Source organism: Dicentrarchus labrax, unplaced genomic scaffold (genome assembly GCF_905237075.1).
Source record: "Dicentrarchus labrax unplaced genomic scaffold, dlabrax2021, whole genome shotgun sequence".
NCBI lineage: Eukaryota > Metazoa > Chordata > Actinopteri > Moronidae > Dicentrarchus > Dicentrarchus labrax.
The window spans coordinates 15,315,994-15,340,930 of NW_026136703.1; the positions used below are offsets into that span (position 1 = coordinate 15,315,994).

The 24,937-nt window shown below is 42.9% G+C and overlaps 1 protein-coding gene and 1 long non-coding RNA gene across 2 annotated transcripts in view; one reads left to right on the plus strand and one right to left on the minus strand.

The window, feature by feature from the left end:
• msrab (methionine sulfoxide reductase Ab) overlaps positions 1 to 8,307 on the minus strand; it is a 31,169-nt gene extending 22,862 nt beyond the window's left edge. Inside the window, exons 1-3 of the mRNA XM_051385855.1 lie at positions 8,085 to 8,307; positions 1,990 to 2,058; positions 1,692 to 1,811 (exon numbers count right to left, since the gene is read on the minus strand). Of these exons, the coding sequence (XP_051241815.1) occupies positions 1,692 to 1,811; positions 1,990 to 2,058; positions 8,085 to 8,268 (373 nt within the window). The 5' untranslated portion in view covers positions 8,269 to 8,307. The remainder of the gene's footprint in view (positions 1 to 1,691; positions 1,812 to 1,989; positions 2,059 to 8,084) is intronic.
• A 411-nt stretch (positions 8,308 to 8,718) lies between these two features.
• On the plus strand, positions 8,719 to 14,519 carry LOC127355273 (uncharacterized). The gene is made up of 3 exons (XR_007881724.1): positions 8,719 to 10,270; positions 10,615 to 10,675; positions 13,491 to 14,519. It is a non-coding gene; the product is annotated as an uncharacterized LOC127355273 (long non-coding RNA).
• The last annotated feature ends 10,418 nt before the right edge of the window (positions 14,520 to 24,937 follow it).

Consider the following 24,937-nt stretch of genomic DNA (forward strand, 5'->3'; position numbering starts at 1 on the left):
AGAAGTAGCGTGGACTCACAGTGGATGGTTTCGTCAGACCGTTAATTCAAACCTAGCCCCATACAAACAGTCAGCACTGGTTACTTTATCCAGTACCACAGTCTTTACCGAACCTTAACCAGTAGTTTTAGTTGCTGAAACTTTGGCAGAGCAGAAAAAATTTATATGAATCCTTTCTAGAACGATCATATGGGCTCTTTTGGAAGACAATGACAACCTCAGAAACCTATTTTACATATGAGGATTGTTGGATTAAACCCCAAGAAACACTGTAGAGCTAAAGCACAAAAGCTTACAGCATCAAATCTTGTACTGCAAACCTACTGCAAAGTGGACTATGTTGTGAATTAATAGAGATAAAATATGCTGATTGGTAATAACATCTCCTTCTATCCATCTCTCATCTGTCTGTACTGTCTGTCCTCCCAAGACAAATTTGACTGCACCTCAACCTCCCCTACTTCTTACTGTCAGACCATCCACCTATCTGCCTGTCCTTCCATCCTTCCCTGGCTCTGCTGACAGTTCCATCAGCCCCTTCTTTCTGTCCGTCCATCTGTCTGTCCAGCTGTCTGTCCTGCCCTGGCTGTGTTGACAGCTCCTCGGTCTCATGCCGTCGCAGTGTTCTGCTCCGTCATGGCCACTGGAGCGACGCCTGCACTCTCTCAGCCGATGGACAGGCAACCATTCTTTCTCACACTTTTTTCTCAAATTTTCTTTCCCCTCGAAAAGTTTATTTTACCCGCTCCCTCACTTGCTGCGGCTCTTAATCTCTCTTTTCCTGTCATCTGTCTCCATCTCCATCCTCCCTCAGAGCTGACCATCTTGTTGCTGGGAAGCTGACAGAAAGAGAAAGACTGGGAAAAGCAGACAGATAGGAAACATACAATCCCTTGAAGGGCTCTGCTCAGAAAGTCTGCCAGCCAAGCCCAAAGCATCTTTCCCCTCCTCTTCATGTCCCCCATGCTGCGCCTGCACCTAGACTCCATGACTGCCTGTAATGATGTGCCCTCATAAATGGAGAAGCCTCATACTAACAGATCACGACTCCTAAAACACAAGACAGGCACACAGAATGAGACCGAGCTAGACATCTTCATTTGAATTATATATCAGCGCCCTGTATGAATCCATTCGATTGTCACGATGAGGAAAACTGAAAGAAACTAATTGGGTTGTAACCAGCTAGCCAAACATTTTCAAGGGCTTTGATAGCAAATACACAGAATTCAAGCTTGTATCCTCAACATCATGTTCGCCAAATCATATTCTCAGAGAAAAAAAAGCCCATCTTTGGCGCTTCATACACAGTAACCTCTGTTGGCAAAAACGCCGCAGTACAGCACAGTACAGAGCCCAATCCTTACAAGTAGGTCATGGGGGGGTGGGGACGGGGGGTACAGCCCATCTGGAGCAGTGCATTCTGAGTAGTTGACTGCAGATGAAGGGAAGGCGGTGAGAGGATGAGAACGCTGTACTTAAAACACCCTTTCCGACTCTCTATCTTTTTCTTTTTCCTTTGCATTTTTTGGCTTCTTGAACCCTGACTGATCTCACGGAGAAATGCCCTGCCAACCCACTTCACCTCCTCACAGGGAAGGAGCACAGGGAAATCAGGAAAAATACATCAAAGTGTAGACGGTATGCATATGGAAAATGTGCAAATACACAGATTAGGTGCAGTCTATTACCTGAGCAGACTTCGTGGTAAGTGGGGTTGGGTGTGAAGCCGCCGGCATAGCCCACCTGTGTGGAGAAGACTCCTTGAAGCCGCCAGAAAAGTCTCTCAGCTCCCCAGAAACAGCCCATACCTGGACATAAAGACAGCATGCCAACAGACACAGTTTTAGTGCTTCTGTGCTACTGTAACATCCACAGAGAGGCAAATATTTTATCAAAATGTGTCAATAACCACAGCCATAACTGGTAACAGAGGATTCCATATTGAGTTGATTCGGATTACAGAAATGTGTGATTGTGCAGTCTCACCAAACATGATGGTCTCCGTGCCTTCTGGAAAAGGCTCCACAGTGGGATTCCCATTGACTGCATGCTTGTCTGCAAAGGGAAACAGTGTGCAAATTTGAAATCAGATGATAACACTGTGTTACAACAGCGCAAATTACAGTATGCGAGTAAAGAGACCCATTAGCGGCCTCAACTAGGCCTCATAGGTCTGCACTTCGTTATAGGCTGACCCAGGCCAGCGGATCAGAGGCAGAGGCTTCTGTGCTGGAAGACATTTAAGAGATTATGCGGCTTTGACCGCCATTCTATCCCTGCTGTCCTCTCCTCAATACCCACAATTAAACGCAATCACGCAGTTATTTTCTGATCCGTCTCTTACTCTACTGTGTGTCTTTGAATGGGAGTTTATTTAGTGCTACGCTTGGCACCGTGGGGTGCCCATGAAGCGAACCAGTGATGACACTTCAGGGGCATGCGCTTGTATAACCTCACGAGCAGAGAAGGGCCTCGCAAGCAGACCCAATGCTGTCCTAATCTTCGCTATGTTAAAAATACCTAAGTAAAACAAACTGGAGTGCTGAGAGGTGGCAGGGGGGTGGCACTCTACTGCCAACTGTGCTGCGTGGAATTAGAGCGCTAAAAAGGAAGTGTGTGTGTATATGTGTAACCCACAGATGTGTGAGGAGGATTAGGGTTTAAGAAGACTGAGGTGACTTAGCGTGCAAATCTCCACTAAGCAAGGCTGGTTTGTACTGCAACCACTAATATTAGTCTACAGATAAACAGGCCACAGGGTACACTAAGAGCTTAGGCACATACCATTAATGGATGCTTGCTCGAGGTTCAATGTGTGATTGCTCTCTGGCTGCTCGGGGATGTGATGTGTGACATTGACCTGAATACAAACAATCTCTAATCTGATAGAGACATAATAGTTCATTTCCTAGATAGGCCCGGGATGATCTCTAACTGTGACAACAAAGACTGGTTACCTGCAGTTTATTTCAGACTGAGTGATTACTTTAAAGCCGGATAGTGCAGAAGCATTGAAAAGGAAACGATGTCATGCCTGGACCCTAAAGATTGACAAGTGTTTTGAAGAAGATAGGAAGCAAAAGAAGCACTACAGCACTTGAGCTGATACCACCTGTCTTGGTGTGCCACCTTAAGGGCATTTTTTGATATCAGACAAACTTGTTTGGTTTTTCTGTGCAGTAACAGATTGCAGAAGCATGAAGGACTCCTAAAATGTCACAGAGGCCTGGCTGCCTTCAGGCAGTCCTTTCCTGTCCTCCTGTTGTGCGACAGTTCTGTCTTTTAGCAGCAGGTTGTTTGGTACTGCCAGGTCATGTTCACGGGCACAGTCAGCTGCAATCAAAGTATATCTGTGTCAGTGACTGTAGTGGCTAAATATTCTCAGTCCACAGGGGTGACTTAAGGTGGTGGGAGGACAGAAAAAATGTTCATACTTCTTCTGTTTCCTATGCTTACGTTCACCCTCTTGTCCTGCTTTTCTGGCCACAGAGATGAAAAGTACTTAAGTTGCCAAAATGAGGGAGCGAGAGAGAGACAAGTGTGTGATAGAGGAGGAGGAGTGGGAGGAGGAGAGATCGGCCTGCCAAAACAATAAAAGGAGTAAATAGCCAGTGAGAAGCAACAGATGAGGGTAGCAGAAAGGCAGTGAAGGATTCTTTTGGCTTTCAGACCACCATGCCTTTGGGCGCTATATAAAAAGACCAAGCACTTCATCCAAGAGAGAACACAGGGAAAACAAACAAGCAAACAAATAAACAAACAAAAGAAAAGAGAGGTAAAAAATGAAGACAGCCAAGAACACGCCGACACAGCACTGTCCAGAGAAGCCAACTCCGAGCCAAACCTCTCCGCCCTCTCGTCTCTCTCAGCTGCTCTCCATCCTCACTTCACACTCTCTTCCTCACACCACCTTCCCATCATCCCTCACTCTCCTCTTAGAAACACTAGCGCACGCGCCTGCACGCAGGCGAGCACGCAATCAGCCACAATCACTTGCACACCAACCTCTGCTGTGGGTATTTCTCCCATGGAGCAGCTGGCAGAGGTCCAGGTGGTGCCAGGCTGGCTCCTTTCACTGTGCCTAGCCCAGCATTCCCCCCTGCCAGCCCAGCGCCCACCCCCATTCTGCCAGAATTACCCCACCTAACACACAGAGGCACAGAGAAAGAACTGGCTGAATACCCTCACTACGCTGCCTCACTACGCCAGCAAAAGAAAGAACAGAGGACGACAAAAAACAAGTAGGGAGGGTGACTGACTGAGCTTACAAAAGAAGAAAAACAGGCTGAATATGGGGGAAGGATTCATGAAAAGGATTTTTTTCCCAACTTGGATGAGATATGGGCGTAATTTCTTTTGTGCGCCTTTGTTTTCGAGGATATTTGAAAAGCACAGTGCAGGCTATACAGTACAGCGGGACTGAAGCGGAATACTTTGGTCACCTTTTGTTGCTTTTAGCATGGTGGTTGTAGGCGGCTGGACCAGAACCAAAACATCGGACCCTGCGCCCTGCCACTTTGCTTGTATCATGGTTACTATCAGTCAAGGGCACAACAATCTATCTGTTGCTTAGCAGATAACAGCGTCCAGTTTGACTTGTTTCGGCGGGTATTTAGTCTTTGTTACCCTTCGATTCTACCCGTGGTCCCATGTTCCTCACCCGTAAAACTGAAGTCCAAGCGCTGCTGCCCCCTCATGCAGAGAAACGGGAGAGGTACTATCCCTGGATGCCAAAACTGGTAACGGAAAGGTCGATTTCCAGGCTGCTCTGTTTATTTCCTTCCAAAAATCCATTCTCTCCCTTTCCCTCTCTCTCTCTCTCTCTTCCTCTTCCCTCCCTCTCCCTATTCTGCTTCCTAGCTTCACACAGGTTGGCAGAGAGTCAGGCACGAGTCGTTGTCGGAGGATGATGCTTTATACTGGTGCCAACTACCCTCTGCTGTATGGGAGGATGGGTAGGGGGATAGAAAGAATGGGGCAAAGGAGGGGAGGGGAGGAAAAGGCAAGACTGCTGGGAGGTGGTTGATTTTTAAGAACAGTAAGAGGTAAAAAAAAAAGTATGCGGCTGTGGCCCCTAAAACTACCAACCCAAGTTGTTGGTGTGACTCACATTTAAAGGTGCCTCTGTTCAGGTTGGGCTGTCCAGACTCTGAAGAGTACAACTTTGAAGCCATCCATGCATTCCATACATACTGTATCCAAGCAACAGAAAGAGTTGCTATGAAGAAGACCATCTACTTCGAGCACTGGCTCCATTATTTCCTTCCACCAAGATGGAGGCACATCCTGTTGGGCCTGCTCAAATATATTTACCCAAACACCGAGCTGACGGGGAAAGAAGTGGATGGCGTCCACCTGGTCAGCACAAATGGATAAATGCTTTTTGTTTCTAACTAAACAGTAATGGGAAAATATTCAAAAAACTAAATTTATCCTCTGCAGATATACTGCAGCAAATCCAGTCATTTTCTTGTCATGGGGGGTTGGAATCAATCCCAGCATGCATTGGGCAAGATGCATGGTACACTATTCAGGGTCTTAAATTCACCTAAATGACTGTTGGATGGGAAACCGGAGATCCTGTAGAGAAACCCATGCAGACATGGGGAGAACATACAACCTCCAGATTTCAGGTTGGGGTCAGAACACAGGACGTTCGCAGCGCTGAGGCAACAGTCCAAATCAGTGAGCAACAGCAGAACCCATGAGCAAAATCTCTCATTTATTTATCTAGTGTTTGCATACTTAATTTGCAAGCTTTCCCACTTACTTACATATTTTCTCTTCCCCTCTGAGCTTACTGCAAACGCCAAAAAAGCAAGGGCATCTTCAGACAGTAGAGATGGGAAAACAAGAGAGAAATAATGCCAGAAATATATCTTCGCCATGAACCTGCTTTAAAGAGTTATAGTGAAGCATGTAACAGAGATTGATTTTGGTCAGCTGACCTCCCCCATCCTGTTTGGAAGAAATATTGGCAGTCTATCCTGCACTGACTCAAAATAATAGCTACTGTGCCCCTACCATGTAGCAATCTGCCACTGGATCATTCTCACCAAGGTCACAGAGTACATTATACAGACAGGAGCGAGGGAAGGGAACGCAGGACGTCTGAACAAGAAACAAGAAACAAGAAACAAGGAGCTTCTTCAGAGAGGCTGGAGGGGCAAAAGCAACTTTCAAAATTAGTGATCTTCATTGTAGAGAGGGGACAAATGTGTGTACTCCCCCACACACACAAGGCTGGGGCATATGTGGAGACAGTCCTTGCAACCCCTAAATTACTCATGCTTACTAGCCCACACCAAAAAAAACACAGAAACATACTATTCCAACACACACACACACACACACACACACACACACACACACACACACACACACACACACACACTAGAACAACCCTGTCCCCACCTAAGCTGCCCCCCGCTGTGAAAGGGGAGGAACAGATTTCTGCCATGCGGTGTCTCCGAGCTGCTTCGACAGACGGAGCAGGAACTTACGACGGGGCGGAGCCTTCATGCGCATAATGCCCAGATGGGCCCCTGGACGCTGCGGCACCGCTTCCTCTTATGCACTCACAACCAGCTCCCACAATGCACTTTGCGGACGCTTCAATCTGAGTAAGTGAAGACCAGGTTCAAATCGCACCATGTCTCGCCTTTGTCGCATACTCCTACGAGCCCTTCTGTCCCAAAATAGTGCGATGAAAAGCTGAATGAAAGGATGAAACGGGCGGAGATGGCGACTAAAACATGTTTAATAGAGCAATAACTATAACATCATATTTTTTGTGAGTGCACGTATGTCTCTGACAGCGCTGAGAACTTCTGAGATCCATACAGATCTGTTTTTATCCTGATTTCATCATTAACTATTTGTAACACAATCCCACTATACATCCCAACAGGCTTTTGCTGCCACTACAGATTTTGTGGTTTACTCAAAGATTTCCTTACAGGCCAAAAACTAAATCACAAAACAGGCTAAAAAGGTATTGCAGCAAATTTACCCTGGGCATACTTGGTTTAAAAGGTTAACTGTGCTAGATTAGGTTCCCATGGCCATAACTCTAAAGGGAGAAAACGCTGTCGTTGATAAGGGTAAACTGTGAAAACATTCTGCTGAAGTTTAGTAGTTAGTTTAGCTGAAGTAAGTCTGGTAATAATACTTCTTTTTCTTAACATAGTAGCACAAAGAATATATTAACTGCAAATCCAGATAAGTGCTTGCGGATGTCCCTCAACAGTCAGTGAACCTTGCCCACCATTGGTTGCTTTGGCTGATTTTCTATATAAAGAGTCTTAAGACCTCACAAATGGTAGCACATAACACTGGAAACCTACAATAGGTTTCCTCATTTAAAAAAACATATACTTTTATTCTTGTCTGTAATTTTCATTTCAATATGATATCATGTCTCTGTTGCGTCTATCTTTCAGCCCTTGACATTTCCAACAGACAGGTAAGCTACACGTTTGGAGAGTGATCTCTGGACGAACCCTCATCAGAAAGAGAGTTGTGTCTAAAGGACTGTTGGCCAAAAAGTCTCGATTTCCTCGTGTCAAGGTCTCCCTTTAAATCATAGACTGAAAACGGTTTTGACACCAAACCCTGTAATTTCTTGAAGGTTTTGCCCCTTTTGTCCCCCGTCTGTTCTGACGTTAACACTAAAAAGTCCAAACCTGTGCTAAAATGAACCATATCCAGTTCAAACTCATATAGCTACTGTTGGCTGATGAAGCAGGGGTAGATGCCTTCAACCCATGACGGCATACAGAATCTGGTACAAAGCCAGCAGATGTTTGGCTGCGTCATCATGAGTTTGCTTTTGTTCTGTCATTGTAATGCCTGTAAATCAGCTTTATTATCAAATATCTATGTCTTAAAGAATTACAAACTAATAACGAACCAGTTATTGCGATCATTAGCTATATCCCTGAATACACTGTCTGTCGTTACTTCCTACAGGGACCGCTCTGAGGTCACTCGCGTGTGCGTTTGTGCCGCGTAACACGCGCACGAGGACAGTTTGCCAACTGCATCGTCGTGGATACAACTTGTCACCGCGTGTTATTTACCTGCCACGACCATTTTCTCCTCTCTTCCTCTCAGAGCGCGGTCTCTGCTCGGCAGCTGAGTCTTATCTGCCATTGAGTTGGCGGCAGCGAGCGATACAGAGAGCAGAAGGAGCCACACGGTATGGGTTTGTGTTTGGGACAACCACTGTGAGACTGACGGTACCGTCTTCCGGGATGCCTCCATAGCGCCAAGCCGTTGCGTTATACGGCAAGGGACGGCGCAAAGAGAGAGAGAGGGAGGGGTGGAGAGACGGCGGCGAAAACGCAATCAACATGAATATTCATCGTGCGTGGGCAACGTCGTGCACTGCATATTAACTAATCAAGGGGTTAATATGACTTTGGCACAAAAGCCTACGGTGCACCGTGTGCGGGAACGAAATTAAATTTAAATAAATATCCGCGCCGTTCTGCATGCAAATGAGCTCGCGCCAATTATCAGGTCTCATTCTGTGGGAGGTGCTTCTGGTAGTATCAAGTTGGGAGTGTGGATGTATGGATGAGTAGCTTTCCCCTCCGTGGCTCATTTTAAATGCGTGTCCTGGGTTCATCCTGATGAGTAACAACTTCAAGGGGTCCGCTGGTAATAGCCGACAAGGTGGCTCGAGCCTCGCATGCATTATAAAAACGTTTTTAAAAAAAGCATATGTAAAGAAAACTGTTCCTGTGTCTGTGTAGGGTACTAGCTGTCACTCAACACTGAACATAGGATATTTCTTGATTTCTTTAAGAGCATCACTGATGAGGGTTCCTATAGCAAGATGGAGCTATGTGTCCAATTAACTATCCCATAAGTGATTTAAGCTGTATATTAAAATATATATATAAAAACAATTTGTATGTATTTGACTCCCCACTACCCATTGATTTAGAGACCCTCTGTGTTCTGCTCTTTATCTGTAATGATCAGGTTTGTTGGGTCGTATCTGTTGACAAATGCCAGTGCCATAAAACCTGACTTTAAAGGTCCTGTGTGTTGGATTTAATGGAATCTAGCAGTGTGGTTGCAGATTACAACACCCTCGCCTCACTCGCCACCAAGCTTGCAACAAACACAAAAGGCACTGTCTAGAGCGAGTGTTTGGTTTGTCTGTTCTGGGCTACTGTAGAAACATGGTGGTTTAACAGAGCTCCCTCTGTAGATAAAAACGGCTCATTCTTATTTTCATATGATTGTATACTACTGAAAACATTCCTATGAATGTTATAATCAGTTTCTGCCATTATATCCTCCCAAATGTTACTGGACCTTTAATAAAGAACCTACTTGCCTTCAAGTTACCTGCTCAGTCTATGGTATTTCAAGGCCTACAGCATCGGGGTAAAAAACCATGACACTTGGCTATATGCGATGTAATTTTTCCTGTGGTTTAGATGTGCAGAAAGTTTTAAATTGCAGCCCAAAGTCTTCAAACAAGTCATATCAATCACCTGGACAATTGTGCAACACTGAATGTTGATATCCAGGATGTGTCTCAGTCATCAAAAGCTGGACACGATTTACACACGATTTACTGCAGATGGAAAACCAATGGACAGAAAAAGAATGTTGAGCTGAGAGCAGCAATTCAGCAACAATTTGGTTCTTTCTTTTTTTTTGGTTCCATCTTTTCCAATATAAGGATTTGCTGCTTTTTTCTGGTTTATATCATTGTAAACTGAAGATCTCTTTGTTTGGACTGTTGGTTGGACAAAACAAGGTATTTTAAGACACCGCCCTTGGACCCCAGAGTCTGGAATCACAGCGGCCAAGTGGTCGAAGATGCGTCTCCCATTGCCCTCATATTTCCAGTCTGATCTGTGACCTATCAAGAAAATTCAAAATGCCTAAAAAATAATTTTAAAAAAAGTCTCAAGGAGTCACAGGCAAGGTCGGGTCACTCAGATGTGATTTCATTTCCACTACAGCCAGACCAGTAATGTGATAGTAATGAAGATGATAATTTACATGTGGGAACTTAAAGCATTCTTGTGCACGCTCTGAACCAGCCAATTTACCAGTAACAAAGAATCCAGTGCATTGTTCCCATATCCTGCAAGCCAGAATAACATCACACCCTGCTGCAATCCCCCTTTCCTCTCTGTCTCTTCTCCTTTCTCTCTCTCTTATCTGCCGGGGAAATGAAGCTCAATCACCTGCGGAGGAGCTGAGGGCGGCACGGGGGACTTTGCAATGCAAATGCCAGGTAATTACCCGAAAGCTAGGAGAGTGGAAGCACACAGGATGAAAATAGAGCAGGCAGAGAAAGAGAGAGAGGGGGAGAGAGAGAGATGAACCGAACACTGGGTTCACATGCCTGTTGATGCAGGATGATTGGGGTGTTTTGGGGGTGTGTGGGGATGCAGGAAGAAGAAAGGGGAAAGAGGAGGAGGGGACAAAAAGGTGATGAGAAGGCACAGGGATGGATGGGAACCACATGCATACATACATACAGAGTCCACAGTGTGTGTTAATTTTCTCTGTGTCTGCATCTCTGAACGTATGTGTGCATTGATCTCACAAATGATCAATCAATTTGGTGTTTTCCAGAGTCTCTGCTGTATCCTGTGATGAAGGAAGGATCTACTTTTAATTCAGAAGAATATCGGCGGTGAATAAAACCAGTTTTTTGCACGAGTACGGTAGCAGTTTAAGTAGAAGTGTGTGTGTGTGTGTGTGTGTGTGTGTGTGTGTGTGTGTGTGTACGCTTGCATGCATAAGTGTTTGCGCCTGGGTGAACCATTGTGTGCGTGTGCTCTCTAATGGGCACTTGTGTATGTAGTGTACGTGTGCGCATGTGGTGGGTGATTGCATATGTTCTGTGTGTGTGTGTGTGTGTGTGTGTGTGCGTGTGTGGTTTGTGTGTTGTACCGGCGGATTTAGTGAGTATGCCAGCTTGCAGCTGTTTGATTGTCAGTGAGTGAGAGCGAGGAGATGTGCAGATGTGAGCGAGTATCAAAGAGATTATGAAATGACCTGGAATTAAACACTGCAGTAGATTTGAACTGGGTATTGTGGCACGTTAAGCCTACTGTTTGACTGAGAGGTGGGTTTGGAAGGCTGTGTGTTTATGTTTACCTGGTTTTTAGACAGTTAAGTGCAATTTTATTTAATACACCAAAACCCTTATTTGTAATTCAATACAGGAATCTAGTGTTTGTTTGTTTGATTGTTTGTGTGTTTGTGGAAGATATTACCAAGCAATAGTGTGACTCACAAGCAGTTTGCACCTTGACTCAATAGCTACTTCTGATTAACATCTGAACAGAACAGGAGCCAACCAACCAGAAAACTGTTTTGGCGATTTAGTGTAATTGTGGCTTTGCTAAAGTCTCACTTTGCCTAATTAGAATAATAAATCATGCCGCCTCGTTGTTTTCAAAGGGCCCTCCATCGTCTCGCCGAAGCAGGTGGGATTGTGGGATGGTGTGAAAAACAAAGGCTTTGATTGCTCTGCTGAAGCTACAGTCAGTTAAAAGCAACGTGGCGCTCTCCGGGGATTCATATTTAAAACTGAGCCGTATCAATTCATAGACCTGAGTGGGAAAAGCCAACTTGACAAATTTTGATTCACACGCTGGCCCATGCTTGACTTCACTTGACATAAATCACTTGGCTCATTGGAAAATGGATAGAAGAGATGGGGGGTTTGCTTGAATTACATAAAAGGCTGAGGGGAGATTGCAAGGTGGTACCTTTCCAAGATGGTTTGGTGCCATGCCATTGTTCCAACGGTCCATTATTCCGAAACTCTAATAGTTCAAAAAATGTCCCATTGGACCAAAAGCCCATTGCTCCGAAGGCCCACACTCCAACTTATCTTATCACCAACTTACATCTGTAACCCAAACTGTGATCTTTCCCTAAACCTAGTAGTTCTGAGGCCTAAACCTAACCAAACTGCAACTGTTTCACACTGTTAACCACGTGTTTCTTATTGTTACCATACTGACAAAGGTCAGCTGACTATTGTTACCATCACGATAAAGGTCACCTGACTGTCCTTTTCTGTATCAAAATACAGAAAAATAAGTTCCTTCGGAGCAATGGGCTTTTGTTTTCTGGATAATAGGCTGTCGGAAAAATGAGATTTCGATCCAATTGAAGATTTTTGGACTATTGGAGTTTTGAAATAATGGGCCACCGGAACAATGGGCAGTCCCCGATGGTTGTTGTGTTTTTTAGTTGCTTTCTCCAGGGAAGTAAATACACATACACAATATTTTATCCCAGGTGACCTTGCAATATAACATCCTCTCACTCCCATTGTCTTCTTCATTAAACTTTACTGACATGATGTACAAAATCAACCGCAAGAAACTTAATTAGAGTGAAGAAAATTAGACAAAGCACATACAGTACATAACCTAGGGCTGCAACTAATGATTCTTTTCATTATCAGTTCATCTGCACATTGTTTTTTCATATTAAACTGTGAATTTTGTCAATAAAAGGTTCACAAAATATGTGACATCTTGTATTGTCCAACCAACTGTCCAAAACCCAAATATATTCCGTTTACATTTGTTTGCCTTTTTGCTTAAAAACTGCAAATATCAAAATAGTTTCAGATTAATTTACTTTTAAACTACTAATTAATTAATTGTTAAGGCTCTAGTAACATCAATCTTGTAATCACAGAAGCACAACAGATATTATTGTAGAAGAGAATGCTGGTATATAACATGGTACAACTGCCCTGTTGTTTATTAATATTCTCTGTCATGATGAATTTCTGTAAATTGTGTCCTTTAGACAGTGGGAACTTTCCCCAGTAAAGGAGGAAGTGAATCTCTGTCTCAACCTTTTGCTGTTCAACAGTGATTTCAAACTGTGTGCACTCCTGTTTAGGCAGCCATGTCTTTTTGTGTATTCTTCTCATTTGATAGTCATTGAGTCTATACTTGGTTGGAATGCCGCTTCTGAACAGATACTCTGCCAATTTGTGGTCTCTCTTTAGAGCCGTGTAGCTTATCATTTTATTGTGAGTTTTGGATTTGTTATTTCAGTGGTTCAAATAATTAGATTTAATTTGTTCAGTGATTTTGGCTCATTGTAAAATGTTTGTGGTGTAAGTGGTGCTTATGTTGTAAATCTGGAGAGCTCCTGCATCTGAAGGGCTTTATACAGTATTATTGGGGTTGTTAGGGAGTAGATTTTAAGTTTAATAGCTCTTTTCAGTATTGATCATGAGTGGGAAGAGAAGCTCCTCTCTACGTGAGTTGTTTGGGACTCTTTCTCATGAACCCTCACCTAAACCTGCCACACTGTATTATATTGGATTTCTGTTTGTCCCTAAGATGTAATAGGCCGGTTGAGCCCTATACTTCAGTTGCATATACAGTTATCTAGTTGGGGGAATTGCATGGTCTTTTTTAAAATTTTATCTAATTTGGTCAAATGTCTTTTTTCTCTATCACTTTCAGATCAAATTTTTCTACAAAGTTCTGATGATGTCGTAAACAGCAACAGCAGGCAGAGATGGAGGAAGTAGCAAGGCCACTAAATAAAGCCCTGCATTCAAATTTTAATTTATAAAGGGCAGAAGTATTGGCAACAAAATGTATTCATTGTGCAGAATTGCCACTGTCACTGTTACAGTATTGATGCATTAAAATATATACAATAATTTGTAGTATGGTCAAGGTGGAACAACTTTAACTGCTTTACTTACTGTTGCATAGATTAAGCTATAATAATGTGATGTATTTTAACTGATGATATGTTTTGTATGTAAAATTTTATTCTGAAAAGTTAAATAGTGACTGGAGTGAGAGTAAAATTTTTTCCTCTGACATGTAGTGGAGTAAAAGTACAAAGTCGCATGAGATGAAAATGCAAAGAACTGTACAAGTACAAGGTTGTATTCATTGTATGTATTCATATCTTTTAAATATGACCTACAATGTTACAATCATTTGAAACTGTATTAGTTGTACAAATATATGCTGCAATTTCTTTTCTTTCTCACTTTTCTCTTCTTATCCTTCCAATTCATTATCTTCTTTGCACAATAGTTGTCGCATTTTTATACATTTTACAATGACAGGTGGATCATAGGACGCTGTAAGCAGAGGGAGAGGACAGAGATAGGTAAGAGAAAACAAGAGGTGATTCAAGTGCGCTGAGTGCGGCTATATAACGTCAGTCCACTTCCTCTTCCTCCCACTCTGGCATTCCACCCGTGCTAAGAGTGGCTGGGCTAAGCCACTCTTGCCCTACATACAGCCTAAACAGCAGATTACTGACTGTCCCTCTAATCCCATGCACCAGGGCATGTGCCACTGTCACCATGCACCAACCACCCAATCACCCTGCAGCCACCGTCACCATGCCTGCTGTTCTGCTAGCTGTGTAGCCCCCAACCCAATCCCCTAGCATCTCCTCTGTTTCTGCTTTCGTTCAGTCATTTTGGATTTTTGGTTTAATTTCTATCCGAATAAAGCACGCTGGAAGCCGAGATATCCTAATACTTCATTCCACTAGAACCTCTCTCTCTCTGTCTTCCCTAGCAACACCCTGTCCCATCCTCATCCTCCCAGTGCCCCCCACCCTCTCCCTGTTTTAACCTCCTCATGACCACCTGGCATAGGATAGCTTCCTCCAGTCCCTCAACCTCACCTAAACCACCAGGCCTGAGATTAGGGTTAATCTGGACCTTGTGTCATCCTGTATCTATCCACCACCCCCACAGCCCCATTCTTTCCTCCCTCCCTCCCTCCTCTTAACCAAAGAGGCTTTGGTTTAAAATCCTTTATTGTGAACCCCCGCTCCCCTTGCAGTGTCTTTCTGCCTGCTGCCAACTGCAACTTTTCCTTCCCGCACCACATCCTCAGCCAATCCTTAAACAGATACTGGTAGAACCTGTCCCCAAGCTATGTTGGTTAAGAGATGTGGGCAAAGGATTTTTGCATTGTCTTTGTCTTTAGAATAAATTTGGAATTAGGCAAGCACATGCACTACGAAATAAAACAAAATGCTTGCTTGTATGTGTGAGCATTTGAGCATGCGCTAATACATGACTATACTTAGCAAGTGTGCAATACAGTATGAGGACTTGTCGTAATGGTGTGCATGCAATGATTTAATGGAATATATATGCACCTTTGTCTATGATTGCCTGTGAGTGCTTGTTCAATTCATATGAACAAGGGATTTAGATAAGGGTCTGGAGAATTCATCCTCCACTCTGCTGTCCCGATCACTCAACCCCCAGTGCATTTAGCCAGCCAAGCTCTCCCAGTCCTCTCACCCCGAGGACAGAGTGAAGACACGGAGGCCTGGGTTGGATGAAGGGACTTCACAATGGTGCAGAGAGCAAAGATTCGTAGAGAATGAAGACAAAAAGGGGTAAAAGATACAAAGTGCCAAGCCCCTTTTCATTTTTTTGTCTCTGGAAATAAATGGCAAATTCTCCCTCAAGCAAAGTCTTCTTTCTTGAGTTGAAAAGCCAACAAAAAGCACTTGGCAGACAAAAACTGGTAGAATGGGGAGCGAGAGGTAGAGAGGCACTGAGAGATGTAGGCCAGCAATAAAGTGTCTTATCGTAAGGGGGCAGAGGGAAAGACCCTTGAGCATGAGAACCTGCATGAGTTGGACGGTTTAATGAGAAAACGGCATGGAGGATCCGTTGAAATGATCACAAGATGCTGAGCTTATAATGTTAATGTCAAACTCCTTGTGTAATCATAATCAGCCAGTTTGTTGAGCACTGTTTAATTTACCCCGATTACACAGATAGTCTATTCACTTATTAAAAACTCTGAGTACACGTAACATAATGATTATTTGTAGGGTTCACTCATATGATTTCCAGCAAGCCAGAGGTTCCTCATGCCTCCAAGAGACACGACACACTACATGAACACAAAACACACATAGATGTAATACAAACCTGATAACATTATCATTTATGTAACAGACCTTAATGCATAGAGGTAGGACGGCATGCTAAAGGTCTTCTAAATGGATTAGGAATATGGAATCCCACTACCTTGAGCAAAACGAGCAGCGAGATGCTGGAGTCACTGGTAGAGTGAGAGTTACTGATTAAAGGGGAGAGAGCAACAGAACATGCTGAGAAAGGAAAAAGTGGGAGAGTGAGGGGTGAAACGAAGAATGTTCAAAGTGATTGTGCAAGAGTGCAAAATGTCCACAGAGAGCAAGAAGGAGAGAGCGAGCGATGTAGTTAATGGATGTAAATTAATTGCTGTCATGTGGATTCTGATCCCAATAAATCAGGGTCAGTGTGGTCTCCGGTGCCATCGCTGCTTGGTAGAGAAAAGGCAAAAAGGATATACACAAACGTACAAATAAAGCGCAATGCTGAACAAGAAATATGAGAAATTTTGAGAAATTTTATGATTCTTGTGCAATTTGTAAAGGATCAGATATAACGTTGTGCATGTATTTGTACAAATATACTATAATTACTAAATTATGACTAAAAATGAAATAAAATCTGTGGAGCCACAAAAGTTGTGTAACACATGAAATAAATATAAATATATTAACAGCAATATGAAATAAAAATCATTGCAGCACTCCCAACACTTGCCGCTGCACAATCTGCCTACATGTGATATTTGAGATCCAGTGTACCATGCCATAAGATCCCTTCATCATTAGAAGCTTTTTGAAAAATGCACCTCAGGTCCAAACAGAATACTGGATGCCAAACAGTGCAGACCTAACTGGGTTATAAATGCAATGTGGTCCAATGAATTAGCCATGCCTATTACTGAAAATTACCACTCTGCTTTCTGCTTAACTAGGCTGCAAAATTGATTTACCTTATTTCCCCAGTCTATGACCATCACAAAGACATCCTGTTATTATGAGGGCTATGAGTATTATTGTATGTGTTAATCAGAAAATATGTGAACCATGTATTTTAATTACAAATCATGCAAGGGCAATTTTAAAAACAAAAGCCTTTTAAAAAAATGTGTTGCCCACACATTAAAAGAAGCTGCCGTGCTGCAGCAACACCAAATCATAATTTGAAGGAGGAAAAGAAACTGTCAATGCTCATGTTAAGGTTTCCATATTTTTAAAAACACATTTCATTCATTACACTTTACAGCCATATTATATACACCGTGTTTTCTTTGATACTGTATGCCCCAAAGCAAATCACTCATGTTCAAACAGTAATATCTGAACATGACAGAAATGGTGCAAAATGGGAAGTAGGTCACATAGCAATTTATTTGACAAAAAGGGATGGGGGTGGGGAACTGGGGCATGGTGTATGCAGAGGCAGCAGCAAAAGGGAAGGTTTTTGGGAACACAGATCAGATAGTGTGTTTGCGTGTGTGTGTGTGTATGTTTGTATGTGTGGGAGCGAGCATGCATAGGTTCGACCTGTAAGTATAGTTACAAGCTGTTCAGGGCTCATTCGAGAACTGCTTGGTCAGTATGGAATTGAAAAAAAAATGTCTTCTTGCTGACACATGATCATGTACACTACTACTACTCATGTACATTTTTTGGTATTTAGTAAATATTACAAACCACACACACACACACACACACACACACACACACACACACACACACACACACACACACACACACACACATTCATCAGAGGCTCCATTTCCCAGTCTAGAGAAACTGAAACTGATATTGCGGTCACTGGACCATATCAGCACATCTGACACAGAGTGTGTCAGCAGCATTGATCAGCTGTCAATGAACTGCCCAGCTACCCCCAACCCCTGACACATCTAAACACACACATACACACACACATACACACAGTTGAGCTGTGCGTATCGCCACTGATATTTACAGAGTAAATATCCAAAATCCACATAACGTACAGTAAACACATGTATTCCCTGCACAGACACCCACACTCCCTCGTAAGCTCTCTGGCTTCCTACTGATCCTGTTTAAATCCCGTCATCACTGAACATCACAGTTGTATGATTTGCAAGTGCACTAAGGCCATTTACGTCGGTGTTCTCCACTGACCTGCAGTGCTAAATGCTACAGCTTATCTAGCTATACAGTTAGATATACTGCTGATGCATTTGCTTAAGAGGCTCCTTCATTTGTCTTCACCTGCCTCTAGGCCAAAATTTGTAAAAGAGCTTTCAATAATAATGCGAAGTAGTGTTTTACTTAAAAAATAAATTCTGATGATAATTGTACATTTTAAGATTTAAAATCTATAAAGACATTAAGCATTTCTCCTGAAATAAATATAAAATGTTCAGCTGATGCAAAAATAAAAATTGTATTTATAGTTTATAAATTAGTATCATTCATGGGACATTTCTTTGTGATACACTTCTTCTGCAATTCTGCAATAAACACTTCAGCAGCATTGCAATGTGGACCTTCTTCACCCAAAGAAGTAGAAAAAAGAATAAACAAATTCTGCAATTACTTTCCTCTTTGTTATCGAAACAGGGGATTAAAACAGGAGAAATAAATAAAAGAATTAAAGAAAAAAAAGAACATCCTCATAATGATGGAAATTTAATACTGCACCGAAATAATACACATATACATAGAAAGACATCAATCCGTGGGGTCATTGGGTTTATGTGGCCCTATTTACATATTGAAAGACTATCTACTGTATATGCTCACAACACAATCTAGACAATCTGCGCAGACTGCACAGAGGATCTGTAAAGCCACATTAACACATGAGAGAGGCTCTGGAGCACCAGTCTTTTCTAATGACTCGATAATCCGACCCAAATGCTGCCTGCTTGCTAATCTCTCCATCGGATTACCAAACTAGGGACGAGCACTGTCTATTTGTCTCGGCCTGTCTCTCTGTCCTCCTGTCTGTCTGTCTCTCCCGGCTTGTCTCTTTGTATAACTGCTTGCTCTTGTATTTTCCCTGGCATTTCTCTGTATGTAAAAAAATCTTTGCTTGCCTCTCTGTGATCTTCCTAGCTGTCTGCAAGTAGGGTTGCATGCCTGTTTCGCCCGCTCTCATCCTCCCATGTACAAGCTTTTAAAATGGAGAACGGGGTAGCAGGACATCAAAATGCAGTCACAAATCTCCTTCCTCACTTCATGCCAACATGCGCAAGAGTAAACATGCCTAACCTAAACATATCTGGTACAGAATGTGTGAAATTTATGGCATGTAATTTATGCCCATAAGCAATAAGGTTCCAGGCTTTCTAAGACATAGACAAAAAATATTTGACGCAAATTGGAAAGAGTGGACAAGTGTATTCAACAAGATAAATAAAGGATAATAAAGGAAAAAAATATTTTTTTGTTCGTGCTTCCACTCACTCACATCCTCTCTTAAAATCCATCTATCCCTCAGAAATAGAAGGCCAAGCTGCCTCTACCGTTCCACCCCAAAGCTCTGCTGCAATGTTATTGTGCATTTCATGTAAACAGATAAACTAATGTCCTATTTGTCACACATCAACCATGTCTGATTCTATATATTTACTCTAAAACACTGACGCTGTTTTCTGCCTGCGAGGCCCTACAAAATGTCTCTTTGATTTTACAGAAATCACTCTATGTCTGCTTCTATGTGTGTGTGCATCTGTGGTGTGTTTGCATGTGTATGCATCAGTTTGTGTTTGTGTGTGTGTGTGTGTGTGTGTGTGTGTGTGTGTGTGTGTGTGTGTGTGTGTGTGTTTGGACAGAACCGCATCTCTGTCTTATGTACTGTAACTCAAACTGCTGTTGACAGTCTGCAAAAACTTTTGACATTTAGCTTTTCACAAAATAACACTTGACGCAACTAATACTAACTGAACATGTCTCCGAATTATCCTTCTGTACCTGGCAGTTTTTGCTGATTCGGTGACAGACGGGAGACAGGCTGTATTTTCCATGAAAAATAATATATCAAATTCTAGCATATTTTATCCCATCCAAGTATGTAATTCTTCATGATATTGAAATAGATATATTTACGCTTTTACTAAAATGGAGATCAAAGGGTGTAAAGTAAATGTGTGTCAAATCACAACAGGAAAGACGTGCAGCCGTTTAGCCTGCCTGGTTTTGGTAATGCCTGACAAATATCACAATAACAGCAGTGACTGAACACAGGTGATTCAGACTTCCAACATCGCCTTTAACTGCAATATTACAAATAAACTGAACATATAAAAATGATCAGTCTGTACAGAACACAAAAAACAGAGAGACACTAGTTTATCTCACATTACCAAAAAAAAGGGTAATAACCTCAGCAGCTGATATGTTTAAAATGTGCTTTAAGTGTTAATGTTCATAAAGCAATTACTGCACTATTTTTTTTTTATTATTATTATTTGAAATATTGATGAAGAGAGAGTATTTTATTTGTAAAATGTAATTTGCCTTAACTCCTACATGCAGGACTGCAGATGTAATATGGAAGCACTGTGTCATAGGTCTAGAGTTGTAGAAAAAATAATAGTTGTAGAAAAAATTATAAAACTAAGACTGACAGCCAATATAAGCAAAAATTCTTGAATACAATGGCATCAGTCAAAACATGAACATGTAAAAAGAAATACAGTCATACAGAATGGATCTCTTCCTGCATGGATATGGCAGTTGTAGATGTCGACACATTTCAAAATAATGAGAAAGGTTAGGAGCGGCGATATCAGGATGAGCTAAGTGGTGAAGTGAGGCATGAGACGGGAAAGAGCAATGGAGGGCTGGAGGGAGCCAGAGATGGAAAAAGGAATGGTGAAAAATAAAAAACGAGGTGAGGTGGGCCCTGGTAGATTCAGCATTGTTTAGTGGACAAGTGTGTGTGTGTGTGTGTGTGTGCTTGTGTGTGTATGAGAGGTAAAAGGAGAAGAGGAGGGGGGTGTTACTGCGGCTGTCCATTTCCCGGGATCAGCTGATGGCCGCGGATGATGGAGTGGAGAGGGGTCAAGGGTCAAAGCCTTGCATTGTCAGCCTAGCCCCGCTCTCCCGTGGGGTTCCCTCCCTTTTCTTGGCCCCCTCCTCCATCCATCCCCTGCTGCCTGCTGCACATTTACATACATTTATCAACACTGTGCGTCGCCGGGGCGAAAGGATGCACCGCATGCATTACTGCCTGGCTACCCCTGCAGACTGTGCCGCTGCAGCTCGTGCGTTCACCGCAACAACAAAAAAAGCCATATTTGTAAGCATTTCACATTGTGTTCAGGCACTGGTGCATGATACATATGAGCGTCTGCGTGAAATGTGTATGTGAATGTGTGGTATATGTGAACAGATTTGTGTGAGTCTTCAAGCACATCTGTGTGTGTGTGTGTGTGTGTGTGTGTGTGTGTGTGTGTGTGTGTGTGTGCAAGACAAGACAGGACCCCCCCCCCCGTATTAGGACTACCCTCCATGTCCCCCCTCCCATTCTCACCACCCCCACACACACCTCCCCCACTTTGCCTGTGTAATCCCTGCCAGCTGGCCCCGTTGGCTAATCCCTCTGCACTGATCAGCTGGGCCACGCATCCAGTATGGGACAGGACAGGGACAGGGGCAGATAGGGGCGGGACGCTGTGTGTGTGTGTGTGTGTGTGTGTGTTTTTGCATGTGTGTGTGTGTGCGTGTGAGGTGGGGGGTGGTGTCGACCAGAAAGCATAAATTGTAGCCCGTGCCTTTGCCTCGGCGCAGTGTATCTGTGTGTGAGCCAGTTGCCTGTTCCTCTTCGTCCGTCCATCCCTTATCTCTGTCCTTCTCCTCCTTCTCCATTGGATCCTTATACATATATACCTACCTGGCGTATATATGTATATTTTGACATCTTGGGCTTTTTTGTCTTCCTTTTTGGTTTTGTCTTGAGCAGATCCAAATGGATTTTTCTAATGGTGGTGACTGGGTAGAATTTAGCTGAGTATTTTTTTTCCCTGCTACCCTCTCTCTTCTTTCCCCTGACTGCATGCGTGACACCTGCCTGCCTCCCGTCCCTTCAGCCTCCCTTGTCCACCATCCCACCACCCCCTGTGTGCCTGCTCCCCTGCTCCTCTTCCTAACCCAGAAGGACCTTCACAGGATGGAGCTGCGCACTCAGAGCTACAACTACAGCAACAACAATAACAAAACCAGGACCAAGGACCTGAAGGAGGAAATACTCTGCAGCTCCACTGCTATTTTTTCTCTCGTCTTTAGAGAGGAAGGATGTGTTTGATCTGAGCAAACCCTATTCTGCTTGTGCTACAGTAGTACTCTGTAGGCAAAAATAGAAAAAGAAGGTAGCGCAGTGGTCAAGAGTTTAAAAAGAAAGGGGTTTTAAATGTAACAGTTGCAGTTTTTCTGGATGCGAGAGTCTTGCGTAATGGCAAAGAAGCTAAATTCCTCCTCTTGTGTTTTTGCTTTTTTCTTATCAGTATTTACTCTTTGCTAAATATTAATTTGTGTATGTAGATATTAATCAGAGGATAGAGACTGTTGCTGTTTAGATTCTGTTTTCCAGCCTGTACATGGCTATAGTTGCATGCGCAGAGTGCACACACACACAGAGAGAGAGAGAGAGAGAGAGAGAGAGAGAGAGAGAGAGAGAGAGAGAGAGAACAGTAGAGAAGAGATGGAGAGTAGGAGGGAGGGAGAGAGGGAGGGTAAGGGGGAGATAACGACACAGCTTTTCCAACTGTAATGAAGAACTGCTTGGTCTGATTAAACCGTACCAAGCTCTCAACCAGGAACAGCGGAGGCAGTGCTATGGGGAGGATAAAGCATAGCGGCGCATCGCAGTGTGTACTCATAAATATCTAGTCGTCATCCTTTGTTTTGCTCTGAGGGGAAGATGCTCTGCAGGAATGGTAGCAATCAGGTAGCTGGGCAGCTGCTCTCTTTATGGTGCAACAAAGGTAGCTTTGCTCGCTCACTCTATCTCTCTCCCTGTCTTTCTGTTCTCTCCTCTCTCTGTGGTGCTTTTTTAATGATGTGCTGTAGTATGTGTATTCAGAGAACGCCTTAATGCTGCAACTGCTGCTTTGATGATCACTAGATGTTTTTTTTTTTTTTATCACATTTTGTTGCTGGGAACCCTTTTTTGCACATCCACAAATGCATGTATGCATTCACACACTCTGGGGCTGTTCGTTCATAGGAACCACAATGTCATTGGCTTGTATCATATATGTTTTCTTTTCATGTAATGTCTGTATAGAAAACCTGTTTTAATTTGCAAAGGGAGAACGCATGTTGGTGTGGGATTAGCATGCAATGTACTTTGACGTGTGAAAGGACCGCATAGCCGGATTTGAGCCCACAGGGATGAGAGATCACAGGTGAGGTGAGAAGAATGAGAAAGTCAAACCGGGATGGACTGACCAAATACAACAATAGGATGCACTTTTAAGATCGAGAAAGTGAAAGCTTTTAGCAAAAACTCTTCCTGCTGAACAATTGCTGTAGAACATGAATACAAAGGAGGGTAAAGCGTTGCTAAAAGCAGGGTAAGTGACGAGAAGAGCAGGATATGAAAAAGGAGCTGAAAAACATTTTGGAAGTTTGGGTTTGAGCTCTTTGTGTTCACAGTGGACCTTGATTTAATTTCAATACAATTAAGGCACGCGGTGAATGCCAAGAGAGAAGCCACAGTCTTCGCTTACCTGAGAAAACCAGAATAAAGCCACGACAGGACAGGAGAGTGGCACTGGAAACTACACAGATGGATGTTCGCTACAATCCTATGAGATTAACAAGCAATGACATTAACAGTCGCAGAGAAGCCGGAGAAGAAGCATTAGGCAAAGAGGTTACAGAGCAGTGACCTAAGACAGGTGCACAGATCGGTTAATGCAAGCCAGGCAAATCTAGGAGAGGTATAATACCAAGACATACAGGATACACAGTAGAGAGAAATGCGCCATAATCACTGGGCACCGGTCAAAGTAATACACTGGTTTCCATAATGACAGAACAGACAGAGCCGTAGGCAGCCTACCAGTGTTGGTCCTGTGGCCAAATGGACAGAGGGATCACACCAGGGGGATTTGCCATGTGGTGACAGAGGGCCACTTCAAAGGTCTGTGTGTTTACGCATGAGCGTGCACTTACCCTATCTATGAGGAAGATGGAAAAACAGGGTGAGAATCCTACGAGAATTCATGTTCTTTATCATTCTCATGCATGCTGATTTCTTTTATTTCAACAGAGCATATTTCCATGACCATCCATTCTCTTATTATATATTTTGAATTATTGGTTAAATTAAAACAGTTTTTTTGGGTTTGTTTCTGAGTTTCAATATCACGTCTTTGTTTATGTTTCTGTTGCTGCAAAAAGTCTCAATAAAGAAGTCATTTCATGGACAACATTTCTATTTGTACTATCTAGTATTTCTTTTCAAAAGTACAGAAAAGGCCCAGAGCACATCAAGTAATTTAAATAACGAGCTTCATTTCAGCTCCTATAATCACAGAGCTACATCAAATGATTCGAGCTGTAAATCGCTGTAGGCGATAGAGATGTAAGTTGACCTACATCTCAGACGATGGAGGCGGCAAATAAGCAAAAGAATGAAATCGTGGATTTTTCTATAGATTCCTTTCGATCTATTTTACTTTCTGCTGAGCTTTATTTCTAGATTTATTTTTAAAGGGTTAGTCTATGACTCAGTGTGTTTGTAGGAAGAATTAATAAAACCATCACAAAAACAATCATAGCATTATAGTGAGTGCAGAATTTAGGCTACAAAGATTTTAAGATGAACACAAAGGCACCCCCCCCCAGAATACACCCTGTATCTATATTAGGTCTATATGCTTCTTTATGTTTTAAATACACCAGTGGATGACATTTCATTATTGCCTGTCATCTGCACACAATCAGAGCGTGCAGAGGGCAAGTGTGCCACATATGTTGAGACAGAGGTCATCAACTGTTTCCAGGCCCCTTCAGCCCGTCTGCACATTATGCATTTTCAAAACTCTCAATAGAATTG